Consider the following 19,949-nt stretch of genomic DNA (forward strand, 5'->3'; position numbering starts at 1 on the left):
CCTAAAATGTATTAGAAATTAATCATCCAGGCTGCCAAAGTTGGTTTGAGATTGGGGTACATCAAACTCCCAGTCTTGTGTGAGTACATCCACAGTCTGAGTACACTTGAGATAATTGCCCTTGGTCAATTCCACAAGAAGGGAATGTTACCTGGGAAAAAAGGGGGTCATCACTATTTTTTGGGAGTTTTTTCTGATTCTTCAAAAGTATTCTGGGAATCAGTGGAAAAGCATAAAGGAACATTCCTGTCCAAGTGAATAAGAATGTATCTGTTTCCAGGCTTTTTTGCAAGGTGTCCTGGAGCAGAATTTGTTTAGTTTTCTATTTTGTAATAAATGAACAGATCTGTTTGAGGTGTTCACCACAATGGATCAGTTCCTCAAAGACACCAATGTTCTATTTCCATTTGTGAAGGTTTCCCCTGGTCCTACTCAGCTCACCTCTTACGTTTTGCTCTGATAGAATGTAAGATGCTTGGACGGTTAAAGAATGCTAGCCTGCACAGGGATACAACTTTGAACTACCTTGCTTGTGTATTATCACACTGTGGTATTTTCTGCAATCACTTGAAGTCCTGGTGACCAGAGGTGAGGGAAGAGATTTCAAGGCATGGATTACAGCCAACATTCTCTTTTATATCACATCAATATGCTTTGTCTGAATGATTCCACAGAGTCCTTGCTATTTTACCTCCATGGAAACTGCTCCCCAAGCAAAATCTGAAGTGTTTGTGGTGAGACACTGGTTTAGGGTCTGTAAAGAGAAAGGGGGACTTGGATTCCGCTGAATTTTTTTGTCTCCACCAATGCAGCTCAGCTTTTAGAAAGCCCCAAACTGTAATCTTATGCTCCAGATGATGTAAATCCTGGGTCCATTTTTTTTTTTTTTTTTTGATATAACTGCATCTTCTTCATGTGCAACCTGGCAAGGGGGATCAAGAGAAATTCTCTTGCAAAAGTCCGAGACTGACTGGAGAAGCTCAGGAAAGATTCCAGATATAAATCCACATTCTCTTGTGTCAGAACTTTCTAAAGAGAAGTACATAGAAGGCGGCTAAGAAACACAATCCTGTTAGACAAAGTCCAGCAGGATTTTGCAACATTTATCTGAAAGCCCAGATTGGTCAGAAGAGACAAAATGACCCATGTTAATGACTGTTGACATCTGGATAAAAACTTTGCAAAGCTAAGGAAGTTGTCTAAATAAGGAAATATGTGAATGCCATTCTCTGCAATACGGTATGGCTGGGGCTCACTAGACATTTTTGAACTTCCTTAGACTTGGAGACAATCTAAAGGGTAATGTAGAGAAAGTACAGTTATGTATACTTACCATAAATGTAGATGTTTGAGTGTATTCACTGCTGCAGTCATCACATTTGGGTTATCCCTGCCAGGGTAGCCCTCGGCCGGCCTGAATACTACAGACTTAGTATTTCTGCGTCGGTTGCTGTCACTTGAGGAATGACATCAGGTCGTCAGTGGTATAAAGTAAGGCAGATGATGCCATTACATCAGTGTTTCTTGCCCTAACCTGTCAGAAGCCCCCAAAGTAGGAGGCCAGGTTCTGGTGGAAGAATCCCACCAGTGGAAAATAAATACCAATGTGTCCCTTGTAAGGAAAAGAGAACAACAAGGAAGAAAGGCAACAAAAGGAGAAATTAGAAAAAGGGGGATGGAGGGAGGGGAAACCACGTCTGCAACAGTGAATACACTCAAACATCTACATTTATGGTAAGTGTACACAACTGTACTATGTTCTTCATGTTTCACTGTTGCAGTCATCACATTTGGGTAGATTCCCAAAGATGAGGAAATGGGTGAAGGCAGTCAAGTAAGCTAGGGGTTGGCTAGGATGCCCTGCAAGACTGCAGAGGCAATCCCTGCCCTGGATTTAGAGAAGAAAGGCAGGTGGTAATGCTTGGTGAAAGTGTGAACAGATGTCCAGGTGGCAGCCTCCAGGATGTCCATAGTGGGGACGACTCTGAGGAAAGCTGCGAGGTGGAGGCTGCTTGGGTGTAGTGTGTTCTGACTCCCTTGGGGGGAGTTGTACCATGCTGTTTGTAGCAGAAATGGATGCAGCGTGTTATCCATTTGTAAATATTTTGCTTGGAGATGGCTTTGCCTTCTGCCCCTTTAGCAAAGCTAACCAGCAAGTGATTAGACTTTCTGAAGTATTTAGCCTTGTCCAGATATTATCTGAGCTGTCTGTGCACATCCAAAGAGTGAAGAATCCTTTCCCCTTGTTCTGGAGATTAGGAAAGAAGGTGGGCAAATTAATGGATTGTTTGAGAGCCACACTGGACACCACCTTGAGCATGAAGGCTGGGTTAGTTCTGAGGGATACCCGGTCTGTATGGAAGATGATGAAGGGTTCCACAACCATGTGTGCTTGCAGCTCAGAGACTTTCTGGCTGAAGAGATGGCCAGAAGGAAGGCTGTCTTCCAGGAGAGAAATTTTAGCTCTGCAGAAGAAGCTGGTTCGAAAGGAGGCAGGGTGAGCTTTTCCAAGGCAAAGTTAAGGTCCCAAGCTGGTGTTGGTGCCCTTCTGGGGGGCCTCAAATTGCTAGCCCCTCTGAGGAACTGCTTGATCAAAGGGTGTGAGAAAAGGGGTTGCTCAGTGGGAATATGAGCACAAATAGCAGTAGCATGAATTTTTATAGAGGGGAAAGAGAAACCACTGTGTAGTAGGTCAGCTAAGTAATCCAGGATGAGAGGGAGGGTGGGTTGTGCCGTACTGGCCCCCTTAGCCTGGATCCAGGTGCAAAACCTTTTCCATTTATCTGCATAAGGCTTTCTGGTGCTAGGGCATCTGGCCTCAGGGATAACATCCAAAATCTGTTTACTGAGAATGGCAGATTGGTTTGGGGTTAGGGAATAAGCCAAGCTACCAAACTGAGGGTCTGCAATTGGGGGTGCATGAATTCCCCCTTCCCTCTGGGTTAGGAGGTTTGGAATCTGAGGAAGATGACATGGGGGTAGTGAGGACAGGCTGCACAGCAAGGGAGACCAGTGCTGATGGGGCCAGTCTGGAGCTATAAGAATGGTTCTTGGTTTTTCCTCCCTTATTTTGAGCAGATCCCTGGGGATGAGAGGTAGCAGAGGAAAGGCATAGACTGAGAGGTTGACCCAGGGGGAGGAGAGGACATCCACTTTCCAAGCCATGCAGTGATGCTCCCTGGTGCAGAATTTGCAGAGCTGATGGCTGGTGTGGGAGGCAGAGAGGTCAACTTTCCGGGTTCCCCATTTCTGAGTTATTAGGGTGAAGGTACTTCTGTTGAGCTGCCACTCTTGTGGATCCAGAAGTTTTCTGCTAAATTGGTCTGCCAATGAGTTGAGAGAGCCTGGTAGGTACTGTGCTAACAGGGGTAGCTGCATGGAAGAGGCCGTGAGCCAAAGGGTCATGGCCAGCCTGCATAGGGGGTAGGAGTGAGTCCCTCCCTGCTTGTTGATATACCACATCACAGTGGTGTTGTCTGTCTTGATCAGGAGAACCTCTGGAGAGAGAAGGGGTTTGAAAGCTATCAAGGCAAGCTGCACAGACATCATCTCTTTTTGATTGATGTGCAGGGGGGATTTGCTCTGGGCTCCATTGGCCCTGTATGCACCTGCTGTCCAGGTGTGCATCCCAAGAGCAGTCTGATGTGTCTGTGGTGAGGGTCTGGGTGACAGGGGGTGGGGAGAAGGGCAGTCCCTTGTTGTGGGGGCATGCTGTTGCCCACCAATGAAATTCCTTTCTGAGGCAAGGAATTATAAGTAGAAGAGTTTCCAGGTCTTGAGAGTGTTGACACCAAAAGGTCTTTAGGTACGATTGAAGTTTCCTCATATGCAGTCTGGCATATGGAATGAGGAGTATGCAAGATGACATGAACCCCAGAGCTTGCAGGATTTTCCTTGCAGAAAGCTGCAGTCTGGTGGCCAGTTGAGAGAAATAGGCTGACAGGAAAATTTGTTTGTCTGGTGTAAGGTACGCCTTCTGGGATGTGGTGTCCAGACTTGCTCCCAAGAAGATTATCCTTTGGGTGGGCACCTGCTTTGATTTCTTTTTGTTGATTGCGTACCCTAGGGAGGTTGTTAGGCTCTTTACAAAGCCAGGTGCTTGAATAGCTTTTCCTGGCTGTCTGCCTGAATAAGGCAGTTGTCTAAGTAGGGGTAAATTTGAATATTTCTTTGCCTGCAAAAGGCAAAGGCCAGAGTCAGGCATTCTGTGAAAACTCTGGGACCAGTAGATAAGCCAAAGGGAAGCTCAGAGAACTGAAAGTGTTGAGATCCTGCCCAGAAGCAGAGATATTTTCTGCACAATTCCCTGATAGGAATGTGGAGGTAGGCCTCTTTTACTTCCAGGGTGGCTAGCTAGGCATCCTTGGAGAGCATGGGTAGCAGTTGGTGGAGGGTGAGCATTTTGAATTTTGGGATCACTAGGAAGGCGTTTAGAATGGATAGATTGAGGATAGGGCACCAGGTGCCCTCTTTTCTGAGCACCACAAAAAGTCTGGAGTAGAAGCCTTGGCCTATCTGTTCTGCAGGAACGGCTCTACTGCCCTCAAAGAGAGCAGGGAATGGATTTGCTTTGGTGGGCAACAGCATGCTCCCATAACAAGGGAATGCCCTTCTCCCTACCCCCGCTGCCCAGACCCTCACCACAGATGCATCAGACTACACTTGGGGTCCACACCTAGATGGCAGGTGAATACTGGGCCAATGGAGCCCACAACAAATCCCTCTGCACATCAATCAAAAGGAGATGATGGCTGTGCAGCACGCCTTGATAGCTTTCAAGCACCTTCTCTCTCCAGGGGCTCTCCTGATCAAAACAGACACCACCACTGTGATGTGGTACATCAACAAGCAAGGAGGAACTCACTCCTACCCTCTATGCAGGCTGGCCATGACCCTTTGGCACACAGCCTCGGCCATGCAACTACACCTGTTAGCATAATTCCTACCAGGCTCTCTCAACTCTGGCAGACCAATTAAGCAGAAATCTTCTGGACCCACATGAGTGGCAACTCAACAGAAGTAACTTCAACCTAATAACTAAAAAATGGGGAACCCCGAAGGTAGACCTCTTTTTGTCTCCCACACCAACCATCAGCTCAGCAAATTCTGCACCAGGGAGCATCACTGCATGGCTTGGAAAGTGGATGCCCTGCCCTTCCCCGGGGTCAATCTATCGGTCCATGATTTTCCTCCCCTACCTCTCATCCTCAGGGTACTGCTCAAAATAAGGGAGGAAAAACCAAGGACCATTCTTATAGCTCTAGACTGGCCTCGGTAGCACTGGTACCCCTAGCTGCGCAGCCTGTCCTCACTACCCCTATGTCATCTTCCTCAGATTCCAAACCTCCTGACCCAGTGGGAAGGAGAATTCATGCATCCCCAATTGCAGACACTCAATTTGGCAGCTTGGCTTAGTCCCTAATCCCGAACCAATCTGCCAACCTCAGTAAACAGGTTCTGGATGTTAAGAAGAAGAATAAAAAAAAACGAATCCCAGAGTACAGTCAAGTGCAGCAAAAAATGTGCAAAGGTAAAAGTATAAACTGCACGTAGACTTAAAGAGCAGAAACTTTAATAAAACAACACAAATGCAAAGGTAAGCGCTTTCATGACTCACAGGTCGCTTCTTCAGACAATTGTACTTGCTAAAAACATTCATTTAAACAGTAGGTTACCATCACAGCTTAAAATCATTAACCAATTAACTAAGCTAATAGTTTAATAAAATACTAAAAAAGAGCGGGGAAAAATCTCAGAAACTTTTATAAAAGACATCTTAAAAACAAATGGTATGTTAAAAACAAAAACTGATTATAAAGTAGTGTATAACTACTTATGTTTAAGAGAGCGTGCTTTCAAAAAGGGTTTTAAAGAAAACATGTTGTTCAACCCAGGATGTTTTTCTGCATTTAACAAGAGGATCCACTTTTGCTCGGCAGCCTCTGTTTGATTCTCTATGTCACCCTCTCTATTGGAACAAATGAGAACTTGTAAAATTAATAACTTAAAACTATGTGTCGTCAGTATTCATAGCATGTACTGCCAATGCATTCGTTTTCTTCTTGTTTCTAATGTCTCTGTTATGTTCTAAAACTCTGTCTTTGAAGGTTCTGTTTGTTTTTCCAACATAATAAGCATGACATTTTTGGCAGAAGGCAAAATAAACAACATTCTCAGTTCTGCAATCTGCATAGTGATATAAAGAGATTTTAAAGTGACATGAAGGATGCATATACAATGCTTGACTATAAATGAACTTACAAGCAGAACAATTTCTGCATGGGAAAGTGCCTATTCTCGTGGACTTAGGTGCATGTGGCTGCGCTGATTTATGGCACAGATGTTTTAATGATTTATTATTTTTAAAAGAAAATAAGGGGGTTTCACCAAACTTTTCAATAAAACCTGGAATGTCACGTAAAATATTCCAGTTGTTCTTGATAATATTGCAATAGTTATCAATATCATTAGAATATTGCAAAACAACTCTAAAGTTTTTTGAAGTGTTTCCAGATGATGTAGATGGTAGTAATTCATCATTAGAAAAGTTAAGAAATGGTTTGCACTTGGTGGAGCTCTGTGTCCATGTTTCCTTAATAAACAGGTCCACTTCTGACTCAGAATAGCCTCTTTCTAAAAATTCTGTACGGGCATTGCTAGCTTCCATATAATTACTGTGCAACCTTAAAGTTCTATAAATCTGACCTTTAACCACATTTTTAGTAACATGTTTGGGATGCATGCTCCTTTTGTGTAGAAGAGCATTTTTTTCTAGTTGGCTTCTTGTAAATACTACTATTAACCTTCTGTAAGTCGGATTTATCAAGAGAGACATCTAAGAATTCTATATGATTGTATGAATGTCGATACGTGAACTTGAGGAAACTGGTAGTATTATGCAAAAAAGTGACAAACAATCTAGTTCAATAGTGCTACCTTTCCACAACATAAAAACATCATCGACAAAGCGTACATACCAGAGGATGTTATCAAAAACTCATTAGCAGGTGTGAAAATGGTTTCTGGATGTTATCTGTGAGGCCAGACATCCTAGCACCAGAAAGCCTTATGCTGATTAATGGAAAAGGTTCTGCACCTGGATCCACGCTAAGGGAGCCAATACGGCACAGCCCTCCCTCCTGCTCATCCTGGATTACTTAGCTGAGCTACTGCACAGTGGCCTCTCTTTCCTTTCTATAAATATTCATGTATTTGCTATTTCTGCTCATTTTCCCACTGAGCAGCCTCTTTTCTCACACCCTTTAATCAAACAGTTCCTAAGATGGGCTAGCAACTTGAGGCCACCCAGAAGGACACCAATACCAGCTTGGGACCTTAACTTTCTATTGGAAAAGCTCACCCTACCCCCTTTCGAACCAGATGCTTCTGCAGAGCTAAAATTTCCCTCCTGAAAGACAGCATTTCTTCTGGCAATCACTTCAGCCTGAAGAGTCTCTCAGCTTCAGGCACTCATGGCTGTAGAACCCTTCATCATCTTCCATGCAGATAAGGTATCCCTCAGAACTAACCCATCCTTCATGCCCAAGGCCGTGTCCAGTGTGGCTCTCAAACAATCCATTCATTTGCCCACCTTCTTTTCTTAATCCCCAGGACAAGGGGGAAAGGATTCTTCACTCTCTAGATGTGCACAGATTGCTCAGATTCTATCTAGACAGGAGTAAATCCTTCAGAAAGTCGGATCAATTGCTGGTTAGCTTTGCTACAGGGGCAGAAGGCAAAGCCATCTCCAAACAAACCATTTCCAAATGGATAGCACACTGCATCCATTTCTGCTACAAACAACATGGAAATCCTCCCCCCAAGGGGGTCAGGACTCACTCCACCAGCGCAGCCTCCACCTCTACAGCTTTACTCAGGGGAGTCCCCACCAGGGACATCCTGGAGGCTGCCACCTGGACATCTGTTCACACTTCTACCAAACATTACCACCTGCCTCTCTTCTCCAAATCCAGGGCAGGGTTTGCCTCTGCAGTCTTGCAGGGCATCCTAGCCGGCCCCTAGTTTCCTTGACTGCCTCCACCCATTTCCTCAGCTTTGTGAATCAACCCAAATGTGATGACTGCAACAGTGAAACATGAAGAACATAGTACAGTTGTGTACACTTACCATAAATGTAGATGTTCGAGTGTATTCACTGTTGCAGTCCTGGTTTCCCTCCCTCCATCCCCCTTTCTTCTCCTTTTATTACATTTGTAACTTGTTGTTCTCCTTTCCTTACAAGGGACTTATTGGTATTTATTTTCCACTGGTGGGTTTTCTTCCACCAGAACCTGGACTCCTACTTGGTGGTTCCTGACAGGTTATGGCAGGAAAAACTGATGTAATGGTGTCGGCTGCCTTACTTTATACTACTGACATCAGTCCTCAAGTGACAGCAACTGACGCAGAAATGCTAAGTCTCTGTATTCGGGCCAGTCGAGGGCTACCCTGGCAGGGATAACCCAAATGTGATGACTGCAACAGTGAATACACGCGAACATCTACATTTATGGTAAGTGTACACGACTGTGCTTTCTCTCAGACTATTCATATAATAAAGCATAAACTTCCAAATATATGCCTAATATCTGAGAATGCTGAAAGCTATATCTGAAGAAGAAGAAAGCATTAAGTGGTCCAACACCTTGCTTTCCACATCACCAGGTGAAGCTTTAGTGTTCAATAGCAATCTATTCCTAGCAGGAGATCCACTGATATAGCTACTGGGTCTGACCTATGGTGAGAGAAAAGACATTTATTAACCTAAGGTACTTTATACATCTTATCTGCTTTTTAAGGGACTGATGGATGGTTATCAGGATGACTACAGGTAGCATTCAACACATCCTCCAGGGCTGCTGGTATAGGTGGGATAGGTGATGAATTAGGAGTATGCACTGGTAACATATCACAATATTTCTCCAGTTCAGGGGGACTAGCTAATCTGTATCCATAAATATACTTCATTCATCATTGCTATGATCTGATTAAAAGAAAATTCCTACACATGACCGTAAGAGTTAATATTTTCTTTACATTCAGAAATATGGACTTGTGAATCTAAAGGAGCCATATATATCTGTCATAATCAGAATTATCAGACCCCATTTCCTCAAAAACCTCTACACAGGGTATGCTCACCTGTGATTGCTTCTGGACACCAGGATTCATGGCCTGTACTGCATACATTGCAAAGGTAAGAAACTCATCTTTCTTAACTGCAATTACTCCTTGAGATAAACAATGTTTAATCTTTTGTTCTTAATTTATAAGAGTCCCTGTGGAAGACAGACTGTCTCAAAGAAGGGACATCTGACTGGTCTAATTGTTTCTTGCCCATGTTACACTGTGAAGTATCTCACAGACCTAGAGAAGATGGTTCTCCCATGCCCATATCAGACATGAACAGCTTAAAAGAGGACATGGCTGACACCCAGTTTGTGGTGGCCAAAAGTACTACACCAGAGAAAGCCAGAGTGGTAAGTGAATGGCCTGAAAAACAAAAGGTGGCCATTACAGGTTCACCCTGCTTGGCTGAGGAGTGGAATGAGCCTGCAGCAATGGCAAGGGCTTCTTGGTAAGTTCTTTTTTCTTTCTATGAAGAGTGGGAGTGGAAAAAGCAGGACCACAGCAAATAGCAATGTTGTAGCCGAGGAAGACATGACAAAAGAGGTTTACAGCTGCAGGAGAGAGTCTGTCAAAAGATAAGTGGCTACCTACTGTACACATGTAGCACAATTATACTCACACTACTTGTCCCAGGCTCCTTCACAAAGTAAAAGTAAAAGCATCCCTCAAATTCCCTGTTAGCATTCCATTTGTCAAGTAAAACACAATTACAGAAAAAGAAAAAAATGCTGTTAGGTTGTCAAGAAATGAACATACGCACTACACTGTAAAAATACATCTCTGCCCATCCCAAAACAAAACTTTTAGTCACAAATATAGAAGTTTACACAGGCAGAACACGCATTTTCATAAACTTAGCCTCTAACTAGCTAAATAAAATAAATAAATAAAATGGCCCCTGACAGGAAATGACCCACACTGACAAAAAAAAATACTATGTTTCTTACAGATTAAATACTACCACTTTTAGTCAGAGAATAAAAAATAATACTTTCTTAAAAGGGCAAAAATTTCTGTGTGGTGGGATTCTCCAATGGGGACTTATCTGCCAGAAACAAAGCTCTTACGTGATAGCTGCTCCTGTGAATCCTCAGAGATGCTTCTCTTCAAGGCTGCAAAAAGTACTGCAGAAATCTTCAATTGAAATTGCGGATTTCCCTCCTTGGGGCTAGCCAATCGGCAGTCAGAGTGAAGGCGATATGGGGGGAAGGCAGGGAAGCAACTCATATAGCCTAAAGGCTACTACAACAGTGGGAATGATGAACATCTCAAAATATCTGAAAGCACGTGCAAGCCAAAAAAATTACTACTATTTGTGGGAAGGTAACAGCATATCACAACAGCAAAATGTCAACATGCATCAACCTTAGTTTGAAATGCTTAACTGCAAAATGATGCATTCTGCCATCTATGACTTGAAATTAGGAACATTTAAATATTCATCTGTATATTCCTTAGACAATCATTCTCTCTCTCTCTCATGTGCAAATCTGTGTGTGTGTGTATTTTATATATATATATATATATATATATATATATATATATAGATATATACACACACACATCACACATACATGTTGAAATTAAAACTTTTATTCAACTGTAAATTTTATATACATATGTGTGTGTGTGTATATTATTATTATTATATATATATATATATATATACACACACACACACACACACACACACACACACACACATGTATACACATGCATTTGCATGTATACATGCATATTACAAAAAGACATGCACAAATTTAATATAAATGTAGCTATATAATCAGTAACACTGAACTGGGTTAAGTGGGTAATCTAAAAATAAATGCATGATATAGCAGCATAAATATACTTACCATGCACCAAATTATTGTAAGGAGGTACTAATGTGTCCCACAGACAGACATTCCTGCCAGAAAGAATAAAACGTAACTCATCACATTTAAATATATTAAATAATTTAATCAGTACAAACAGTGATATAAAAGGATATGCAATAGAATCAAAACAGATTTTATTTTCCATGATATACTATTAACTACACCAGAAACGCACAGTATTCTAAATTAACATTTAAGTTGTCCTCAAATTTAAAATGTAATGGATACCAACTAATAAATTGTTTATAAATGGTGTGCTTTGTGAAAATGCAAGTAACATATAACATTAGCTGTAAACATTTTTACATATAAAATATATAGGAATAATTTGACTCAGCAAAAGAAAACATAAGTGTGATTAGAATAAAACAATGTTAAATATAATCGATGACCGGTCTCCTCTGAAAAAAAACGTTATATAATTAAAATGAATTTATTTCCTAAAAAGTTGTATTTGACATCAGTAAGTCCCTCTTAACAAATTAGAAGTTATGTACCTACCATAACGTTCCATGTTGTCTTCTCTCGCCTTCTTTCTTGCTGGATGGGATTTGACTCGGCACTTGCTAAGCTCGAGAGCTAATTTTACCAGCTCGAGGCAACCCTATATCCCATGATGCAAGGCGGAGACTACCCAGATCTCGTTTGGTAGCTAAAGAAATAGCAATATTTTCTTCCAACTGAAGAGGAGGAAGAAAAATAACAATACTAAATAACATCATAACCCTCTAGAAAGGATCAACGTAATCTAGTGACACTAGAGGTTGAACAGCTAGAAAAAGGTAATAACCTCTTAATAGAAGATGCATAACCTTCCCGGTCTGACCAGGCTAGGGGGATGGAGGCCGGGACGCAAGAAAGAAGGCGAGAGAAGACAACTAACATGGAACGTTATGGTAGGTACATAACTTCTAAATGTTAAGTTGTCAATCTCGCCTTCATTCTTGCTGGATGGGACCGCGTCCCTAGCACCTCTATCCTGGGTGGCTCAATGGAACAGACTCTTGAGAATGGTGGAACCAAAATTCGCTCTGTCTCTGGAGGCCAAATCTAATTTGTAATGTGAAACAAAGGTATGAGGAGAGGCCCATGTGGCTGCTGCACAAATAGTGTCTATTGGAAGTCTAGCTTGAAAAGCTGTAGATGTAGCTAGAGCTCTGGTAGAATGGGCTTTTGGGTTAGAAATCAACTCTTTGCCTCTGAGCTGATAAATGTAAGTGATCACAGAAGACAGCCATCTAGATAAAGTTACCTTGCCTCTGAGCTGATAAATGTAAGTGATCACAGAAGACAGCCATCTAGATAAAGTTACCTTAGAAACTGGAAGGCCTTTCCTGTTCTCTGCATAGGATAGAAACAGTTGATCAGATTTCCTAAAAATTTTTGTCTTGTCCAGATAATATCTGAGCTGGCGGTGAACATCGAGATAATGTAACTTTTGTTCTGCTCTATCAGAATAATTCGGGAAAAATACTGGAAGATCAATGGATTGATTTAGGTTCGTCTGCGATGCCACCTTTGGTAAGAAAGACAGATTAGTCCTTAGAGATACCCTGTCTTTGTGGAATATTAGATAGGGAGGGCGAATACAGAGAGCATGAAGCTCAGATACTCTCCTCGCAGAAGTAATGGCAACTAGAAAAAGTGTCTTCCAAGAAAGCAATTTCAAAGAACAGGCAGCTGCAGGTTCGAACGGGGGAAGAATCAAGGATGTTAAAATTAAATTTAGATCCCACTGTGGTGGGGGGTCTCTAATCGGAGGTTTCAATAAAAAGATACCTCGAAGGAATGCCTTGCAAAGTTTATGTGACATAATGTTGTGGTCCAAAAAGCCTATATGAAAATTTGAAATGGCTGCCAGTTGAATTTTCACTGTGGAAGAAGAGGATCCTGAATGAAAAATGTCAGCTAGGAATTGGAGCAGTATAGGGGTCTATGTTCCTAGCTTTTGCCCAGAAAGAGAAACGTCGCCATTTACTAGTGTAAATCTTTCTGGTAGAAGATTTTAGGGAAGCTACTATGATATCCCGTACAGGATTAGAAATCATAGGAAGCCTGGCTAAGGATGGAAATGGAGCAACCAAGCAGTGAGGTTGAGAGAAGGTATGGATTGGTGCAGTTGACCCGACTGGTGGGTCAGAAGATCTGGAACCGGGTCCAGATGCCATGGCTGTACCAAGAGGTAATGATGTAGGAACGGAAACCATATCTGTCGAGGCCAATAAGGGGCAATGAGAATCAACTTGGCTCTCAAGGCGGTTGCTTTCTGAATTAGCTGAGGTATCAGCGGAAAAGGGGGAAAGGCATAAAGAAGTCCCCGGGGCCAATCTTGGGTTAGAGCATCTCTGGGGGGGTGGCCTGGAAGGGGGAAGAGAGAGAAGAAGTCTGGGCATTTTCTGTTTTGAGGTGTAGCGAAAAGGTCGCAGCAAGGAAGGCCCCACTTCTGAAAAATCTCTTCCGTCACTGACTGTTTGAGAGACCACTCGTGAGGCATGAGAATAGCTCTGCTCAATCTGTCCGCTATGATGTTGGATTTCCCGGGGATGTGCGTTGCTATCAGAAACCGGCGAGAGGAGATTGCCCATTGCCAAAGTCTGAGAGCCTCTCAACACAGTGGATAGGACTTGGTTCCGCCCTGTTTGTTTATATACCACACTACGGACATATTGTCCGTTTGGACTGCAATAGTTCCCAGGGGAAGAGAGTCGTTGAGGGCTTGCAACGTTAAAAGCACTGCTCTCATCTCCAGAACATTTATGTGCAGATGGTACTCGAAAGGTTGCGAAGTGCCATGGACCATTCTTCCCTGATTATGCCCCCCCCCCACCCGATCAGGGAGGCGTCCGATGTAACCGTGGCAACCGGGGCAAGAGGAACAAATGGTCTGCCTTGATGGATTTGAGGGGACGATATCCACCAAGTCAGATGTCTTTTGCAAGTTGGAGTTACTATGATCTCGTGACGCATGGGAAGTTCTTGAAAAGACCATTGGGTGAATAGCATCCATTGTAGAAGACGCATGTAAAAGCGGGCGAGGGGAAGAGTGTTATGGAGGCCGCCATAAGACCCAGTACCTTCAGAGCAAATCTGGCCTGAATTTTGTTGCTGAGAAGAATCACCTGGACGTGTCTTTGAATGTCCAAGATCCTTTGGTCTGTTAACTTTGCTGAAAGTTGTACGGTGTCCAATCTTGCGCCTATAAAAGTAATAGATTGACAAGGTGACAAGGCAGATTTTTCGAAATTTATAGAAATTCCTAGCCCTCTGCAAGTGTGAATGGTGTAATTTCTGGCTTGGAGAAGCTGATGCCTGGTGGTGGCAGTGAGGAGCCAGTCGTCTAGATATGGAAACACCTGGAATCCTTGACGTCTCAGGTGAGCCGTAACCACTGCCATGCATTTGGTGAACACTCTGGGGACTGTAGTGAGTCCAAAGGGCAGGGCTCTGAATTGGAAGTGACTGGTCCCCAGCCGAAAGCGGAGAAATCTTCTGGAGCGTCTGTGAATTTTTATGTGATAGCACGCATCCTGAAGATCTATCGAGCACATCCAATTGTCCTTGCCCAGAAAGGGCAGAATGAACTGAAGTGTGACCATCTGGAATCTTGATTTTTTTACAAACTTGTTGAGTTTGCTCAGATCTAATATTGGTCTCCAGTCCCCTGTCTTTTTTGGAACTAAAAAGAACCTTGAGTAGATTCCGGATCCTATTTGGTCCGCTGGGACTGGCTGGATGGCTCTTTTTACTAGCAGTTTTGATATTTCTAGTACTGCTAGTTCCCTTAGACCGGGTGGAACGTCTGGAAGGGTTCCCTTTTGTTGAATTGGGGTTTGAATAAAGGGAATTTTGTAACCCTCGGATATAATTGACTGTACCCATTTGTCTTGAGAAAGGGAAAGCCAGGCTATTGGGTACAGCGATAATTTTCCCCCGACTGCCTCCGAAGGTGGACAATCTGGCAACATCTCAGGGATGCTGGAAGGGTTTGTCAGAAAGAGGCTCTCTGCTACCCTGATTCTGCGGACCACCTCTGCCCCTAGGGCGGCGTCTATTATTGTTACCCCCTCTGCCTCTGGGAGTAAACTGACTTCGTGCATCAGGCGTGACTCCTTGAGATTTGCGGAACCACATTTTCCCTCCCTTCTGTCCTTTGGGGTAAGGTCTAGAAGGGGTGGAGAAACGGACTCCTATGGCAGAAAGAGTCCTGCCATCTTGTTCGCATCTAGTCAAAGTGTCTTTCACTTGAGGTCCGAACAAGGTCGAGCCATCAAAGGGGGAGTTTGTGAAGGACGCCTTGAAGGGGTCTGCAAAATTACAAAGCCGCATCCAGGACTGACGCCTTAAAGCCACTCCTGTGCCTGCGGCCCTACTCGCTCCATCGGCTGCATAAGAATTGAGCCGCATGGAGGAGTTAGCAATGGAGTTAAGGATTCCTAGCTGTGAGCTAATCTTATCCTGAGACCCAGCAGCTGACGGATCCTGTAAAACTTCTCCCAACTCTTTAAGAACATCTCTTTGAAGTCGGGTGAAGTGGCATAAGTAGTTCAGCGATCTCATGGCAAAAGTCGCTGAAGAAAAAATCCGCTTACCGTACCTGTCCATAGTCCTAGAATCCTTGTTAGGAGGATGGACAGGTACTGAAGGATCAGCTAATTCCTTCTTGGTGGCAGCAGCCACCACCATGGCATCAACTGGGACACCCTTTGTTAAATATTGTCTATCTTGTGGGGCCGTAATAAATTTTGAAGACCTCCTAGGGATAGGTTCCACCGAATCCGGTGCCATCCACGCCTTCCAAGCCACTACCTCCATGAGAGGATCGAAAGGCGGAGACACCCAGGAGGTGGAGGGTCGAGATGCGAATGCCTCCAGGTATACTGACTCGTCCTCGGAAGGATTAAGGGAGGGCCAGTTCCCCCTCTGCTTAAGGATTTCAAGGATGTCTGAAAATGAGACATCCTCAGAGGGGGACCTTGGGGATCCCTCTGACTCATCCAAGTCAGTATCTGATGTAGTAGACTCAGGGGAGTCTAGATGTTTCCTCTTACATGTCCTCTTACGCTGGGGTTCCCCTGACGGATCAGGAGAAGCCTCGGAAGAGGAAGATATTCCCAATGGGAAAACCTGAGGCATTGGATCTCTGGGTCCTAGAGCAAGAGAGTGGGAAGAGACGTCAGCAGGCACTGTAGTGGGAGGAGCTGATGGAACTGTCCGTTGACTAAGCCCAGGGGCTAGTACACTCCTCATCACCTCGAAGGCTCCCCCGTCAGAGAGACCAGAAAGTTCCCGCTCCGAAGAGATAGGAACCCCAGGCCTCACCGAGAGGGAAGGCTCCGAGGCAGATGGGGCCGAGCTCACCAACGCCGAAGCTCCGAGAGGGAGAACGGTGTCGGACAAAGGTCCGATGCCACTCGCCCCCTCGGAGCTGACGAGAGAGACCAGACGCCCGGATCCCTCCAATGAAAGTCTCAAGGAGGAAATCGGAGCCGAGGACGATGGAGCCGAAAGGGGTGGTATCGGCTCCGAAGTCACAACGGTGCCGGTTCCGAGGAGCTCCGGCTCTGAGCTCTGTAAGAGAGTCGAAGGAGGAATGTTTGGTGGATGTGAAATAGCTACCGTCTGTTGAGATGGGCTATGGAGTATTTGGGCCAATGCCTGAGACTTTAATAGTCTACTCACCACTCTCTCGAGGTCATGATCAGACAGCCTGGATGACCGAGAAAAATGGCTCCGATGGCTCCGCTCCGAGAGCAAGGGTGATCTCGGAGCCAAATGTATGGATTCCACTGAAGGGGATCGAGATCTCTTTTTTGAGATCAATGGAGCCAACGGAGCCAAAGATACGTCGGCTCCAGCTGGAGCCGACACTGAGTGTCTGGATTTGACAGTATTGGCGTCGGATGGAGCCGATACTGAGACTGGTAAGGTGGAAGGATCGGCTCTGGCCAGAGCCGATCTCGAACCTGGTGAGGATGAACCCAAAGCAGACGGCTTGGAAGTCTGAGCCGAAGGCTTAACAGGTTTTGAGGGCTTCCCTGGCGCCAACTTAGTCGGGGAGCTCTCGGGCTTTAATAAGCCCCTTAATATCAGCTTATTTTTTCACTCCTGCAGGACTCTTGGGCTGAAAGCATGACAGATAGCACAAGAGTCCTGCAGGTGCGAAGGTCCCAGGCAATAAACACAAGAAGTGTGACCGTCTGTTAGAGACATCTTCTGACAGCACGAGTCACACTTCTTGAAGCCTGAGACCTTAGTGTCCTTCGACATAACTGTGTCGAGGAAACACAATAGTAACACACACACACAAAAACACTCAGTCCAACAATTTAAAATAAACAGGGATAGCACACAGTCATACACAAACAATCCCTGACAGGAAAAAATTTAGGGAGGGGAAGGCCTAAGGCCTAACTAGGGAAAAGGGAATAAATTACTCGAAAAAAAGGGAACACTGATGGGAATAGGGCTAAAGTAAGTCGTTAGGTTAACAAAACACAAATATATATATAAATTTAAAGGGGGGTAGACGAAAAGTCTCAAAAACTGTTCACTTACCTAGAGCTGGTAAAAGAAGGCACCTCATTAGCGAAGTGGCAAATGAGATCTGGATAGTCTCCTCCTTGCATCATGGGATATAGGGTTGCCTCGAGCTGGTAAAATTAGCTCTTGAGCTTAGCAAGTGCCGAGTCGGAGCCGAGGATCGGCTCCGAACCCCATCCAGCAAGAATGAAGGCGAGATTGACAACTTAACATTTTGCCATTTACATAAAATAATACTAAAATTTCTCTGATATCCCAATAAACTAAGAGTTTTACTAAGTAACATAAGATCTAAAGAAAACAGGATGGTAAGGCCTTGTGGATTCAGTGTGTTTGATTCATTAACATCCACATTTAACAATGTATTTATAGTGATTTGACCATTCTTATGATGTAGCCCAGAAAATGCCTCATGTTAAACAATATATCTAAAATTAAAGAACATTACAATCTAAGATATCATTATTACGGTACTTTGTTATATTTATTTTAATATTAAATTAACAATGACGTTTTCATCTTAATAATGTATAAAATACAAAAAAGCAAAGGGCAACAAAAGAGAAGGTTTTGACCAAAGCAAAATGACTGCTCCAAGCTAACAAAAGAAGCAGACAGCCAAATACATAAGAGACAGTGGAAGAGAAGACACCCAAAGAACTATTCTCAGACACCACCCCGCTGTCGCAGCAAATGCTGCTGATGGACTGTGGAATTGTAATGTTTGAAGCTGTGTCATATTCTGTAACATGCTATGTTAACAAATCAAATTACACATGCAACACCCAAAGGAGCTGTATAAAGAGCATGACATAAACATTACAGGATTTCTGACAGTTCATGAATACCTCTCCATTTATAAGGAGGATATGAGAATGGTGCAAAGGGATTCACTGCATAGAATGGATCATTGCAGAGATGTGGCTGCAGTGGTAAAAACATGAAAGATGATTTTCAAGAGACATTATATGTGAAGAAATAGAAGAAACCTCACTATACTTACTTCATCAGATATATACAGTAAACTCTCAGTTAACCAGAACTCAAGCAACCAGAAAAAAATCGAAGAAATATGTACAGTATGAACAATTCAGTTTTTCATGTGTTGCACTTTGTTTTCCCCCCACAGAAACGTACCTTACATTTTTAAAGTCTCAATTTTAAAAAGGAAGATACTAATAAATTTCCTCTCTCCCTGACTTGAGAACAAGTCAAACCAAAAAGTAGAATCGCTAGAATGTCAACACTCGCTCCAGCAGCTCTAGCTTTTCAAACCATGAATAATATAATCCTATTTTACCTCCTATTCCACTGCAAAATCAGTGTCAATACAAACACCTACACTGGAGACCTAAATCTACACTAGAACATTAACAAGACTTGCTGGAGAGATAGGTTCCTAACACAGTAAACCCTCAGCCTATGGAATAAGTTGCCACTACAGGTCAAACAAAGTACTGCTTTCACAACCTTTAAGCAAGTCCTGATGATTGGATGAGAAATCACAGATCTGTACAAGGCTTATGTAACGCCCTGCTTGATTTGGGAGGAAAGCAGTATTAAGTTCTTAGCAAGGGTGGAAAGAACTTTCAGGTTTGTCTTCTTAAAGGTGTATATAGTTTGGCATCTTATGGTCCACTTGTGACTGCTTTCCCAGTATTATTTCTAAGTTTCTACGAATATAAATAATAGTCTGAAATGTGTTTAAATACAGATATTAGTACTTTAATCTTAACTGTCTCAGATATGCCAAGAAGCTGTCCTTTAGATAAAAGAAACTGGACATAGATTCAATTAAGACGATGTGTACTGGATACATTTTCAGTCTATACTAAAAATTGCTAAATTATTAATCCCAACATATGGTATTAATACATTTTATTCCCAAATTCTAACAGACAAACATGTAAAGATCATATCCTTTCAAATTAGCACATCCCAGCATTTCCAGTCTCCATTCATAAATATTTCTGAAATGCTTTGTGGTGAAAAAAACTCAGTGCAAAAATTTTTAAGCAAAGATTCTCAAAAAAGACAAAGCGATAAAAGCTATATTAGCAGGTGTTTTTGGAATTGTTTTTCATCACTACATGGCACTGTGACAAACTGGGTTAAATAACTCTTTACAACTCAAGTCACCAGACTTCAAACATCAGCTTAGGTAATTGAACAGCTAGTCAGGGTAGGGTAGAACTGAAAGGCCAGTGCTGGCTCTCCCATCTTGAGAGAAGGGGTGGTAGTTTGGCTTAGTGGATCACCTCTTGCATGGCCCTGAAAAAGGCCATGACAGATTATGTGAGCTTTGTGTTATCAAGCTGATGACAACAGCCCTCATATGCATGTGAATGGAAGCATGCACATGTATAGCAAAGATGGGCAATGTCACACAATTACCAGAGT

The 19,949-nt window shown here is 43.2% G+C and overlaps 1 protein-coding gene across 1 annotated transcript in view; it reads right to left on the bottom strand.

The window, feature by feature from the left end:
• Positions 1-19,949, bottom strand: part of DMXL1 (Dmx like 1) — a 2,737,735-nt gene that overhangs the window by 200,399 nt on the left and 2,517,387 nt on the right. The window contains exon 45 of the mRNA XM_044059165.1: positions 10,986-11,038. Within this exon, the coding sequence (XP_043915100.1) occupies positions 10,986-11,038 (53 nt within the window). The remainder of the gene's footprint in view (positions 1-10,985; positions 11,039-19,949) is intronic.

Source organism: Protopterus annectens, chromosome 17.part0, assembly GCF_019279795.1.
Source record: "Protopterus annectens isolate FY-2018-M chromosome 17.part0, PAN1.0, whole genome shotgun sequence".
Lineage (NCBI taxonomy): Eukaryota > Metazoa > Chordata > Ceratodontiformes > Protopteridae > Protopterus > Protopterus annectens.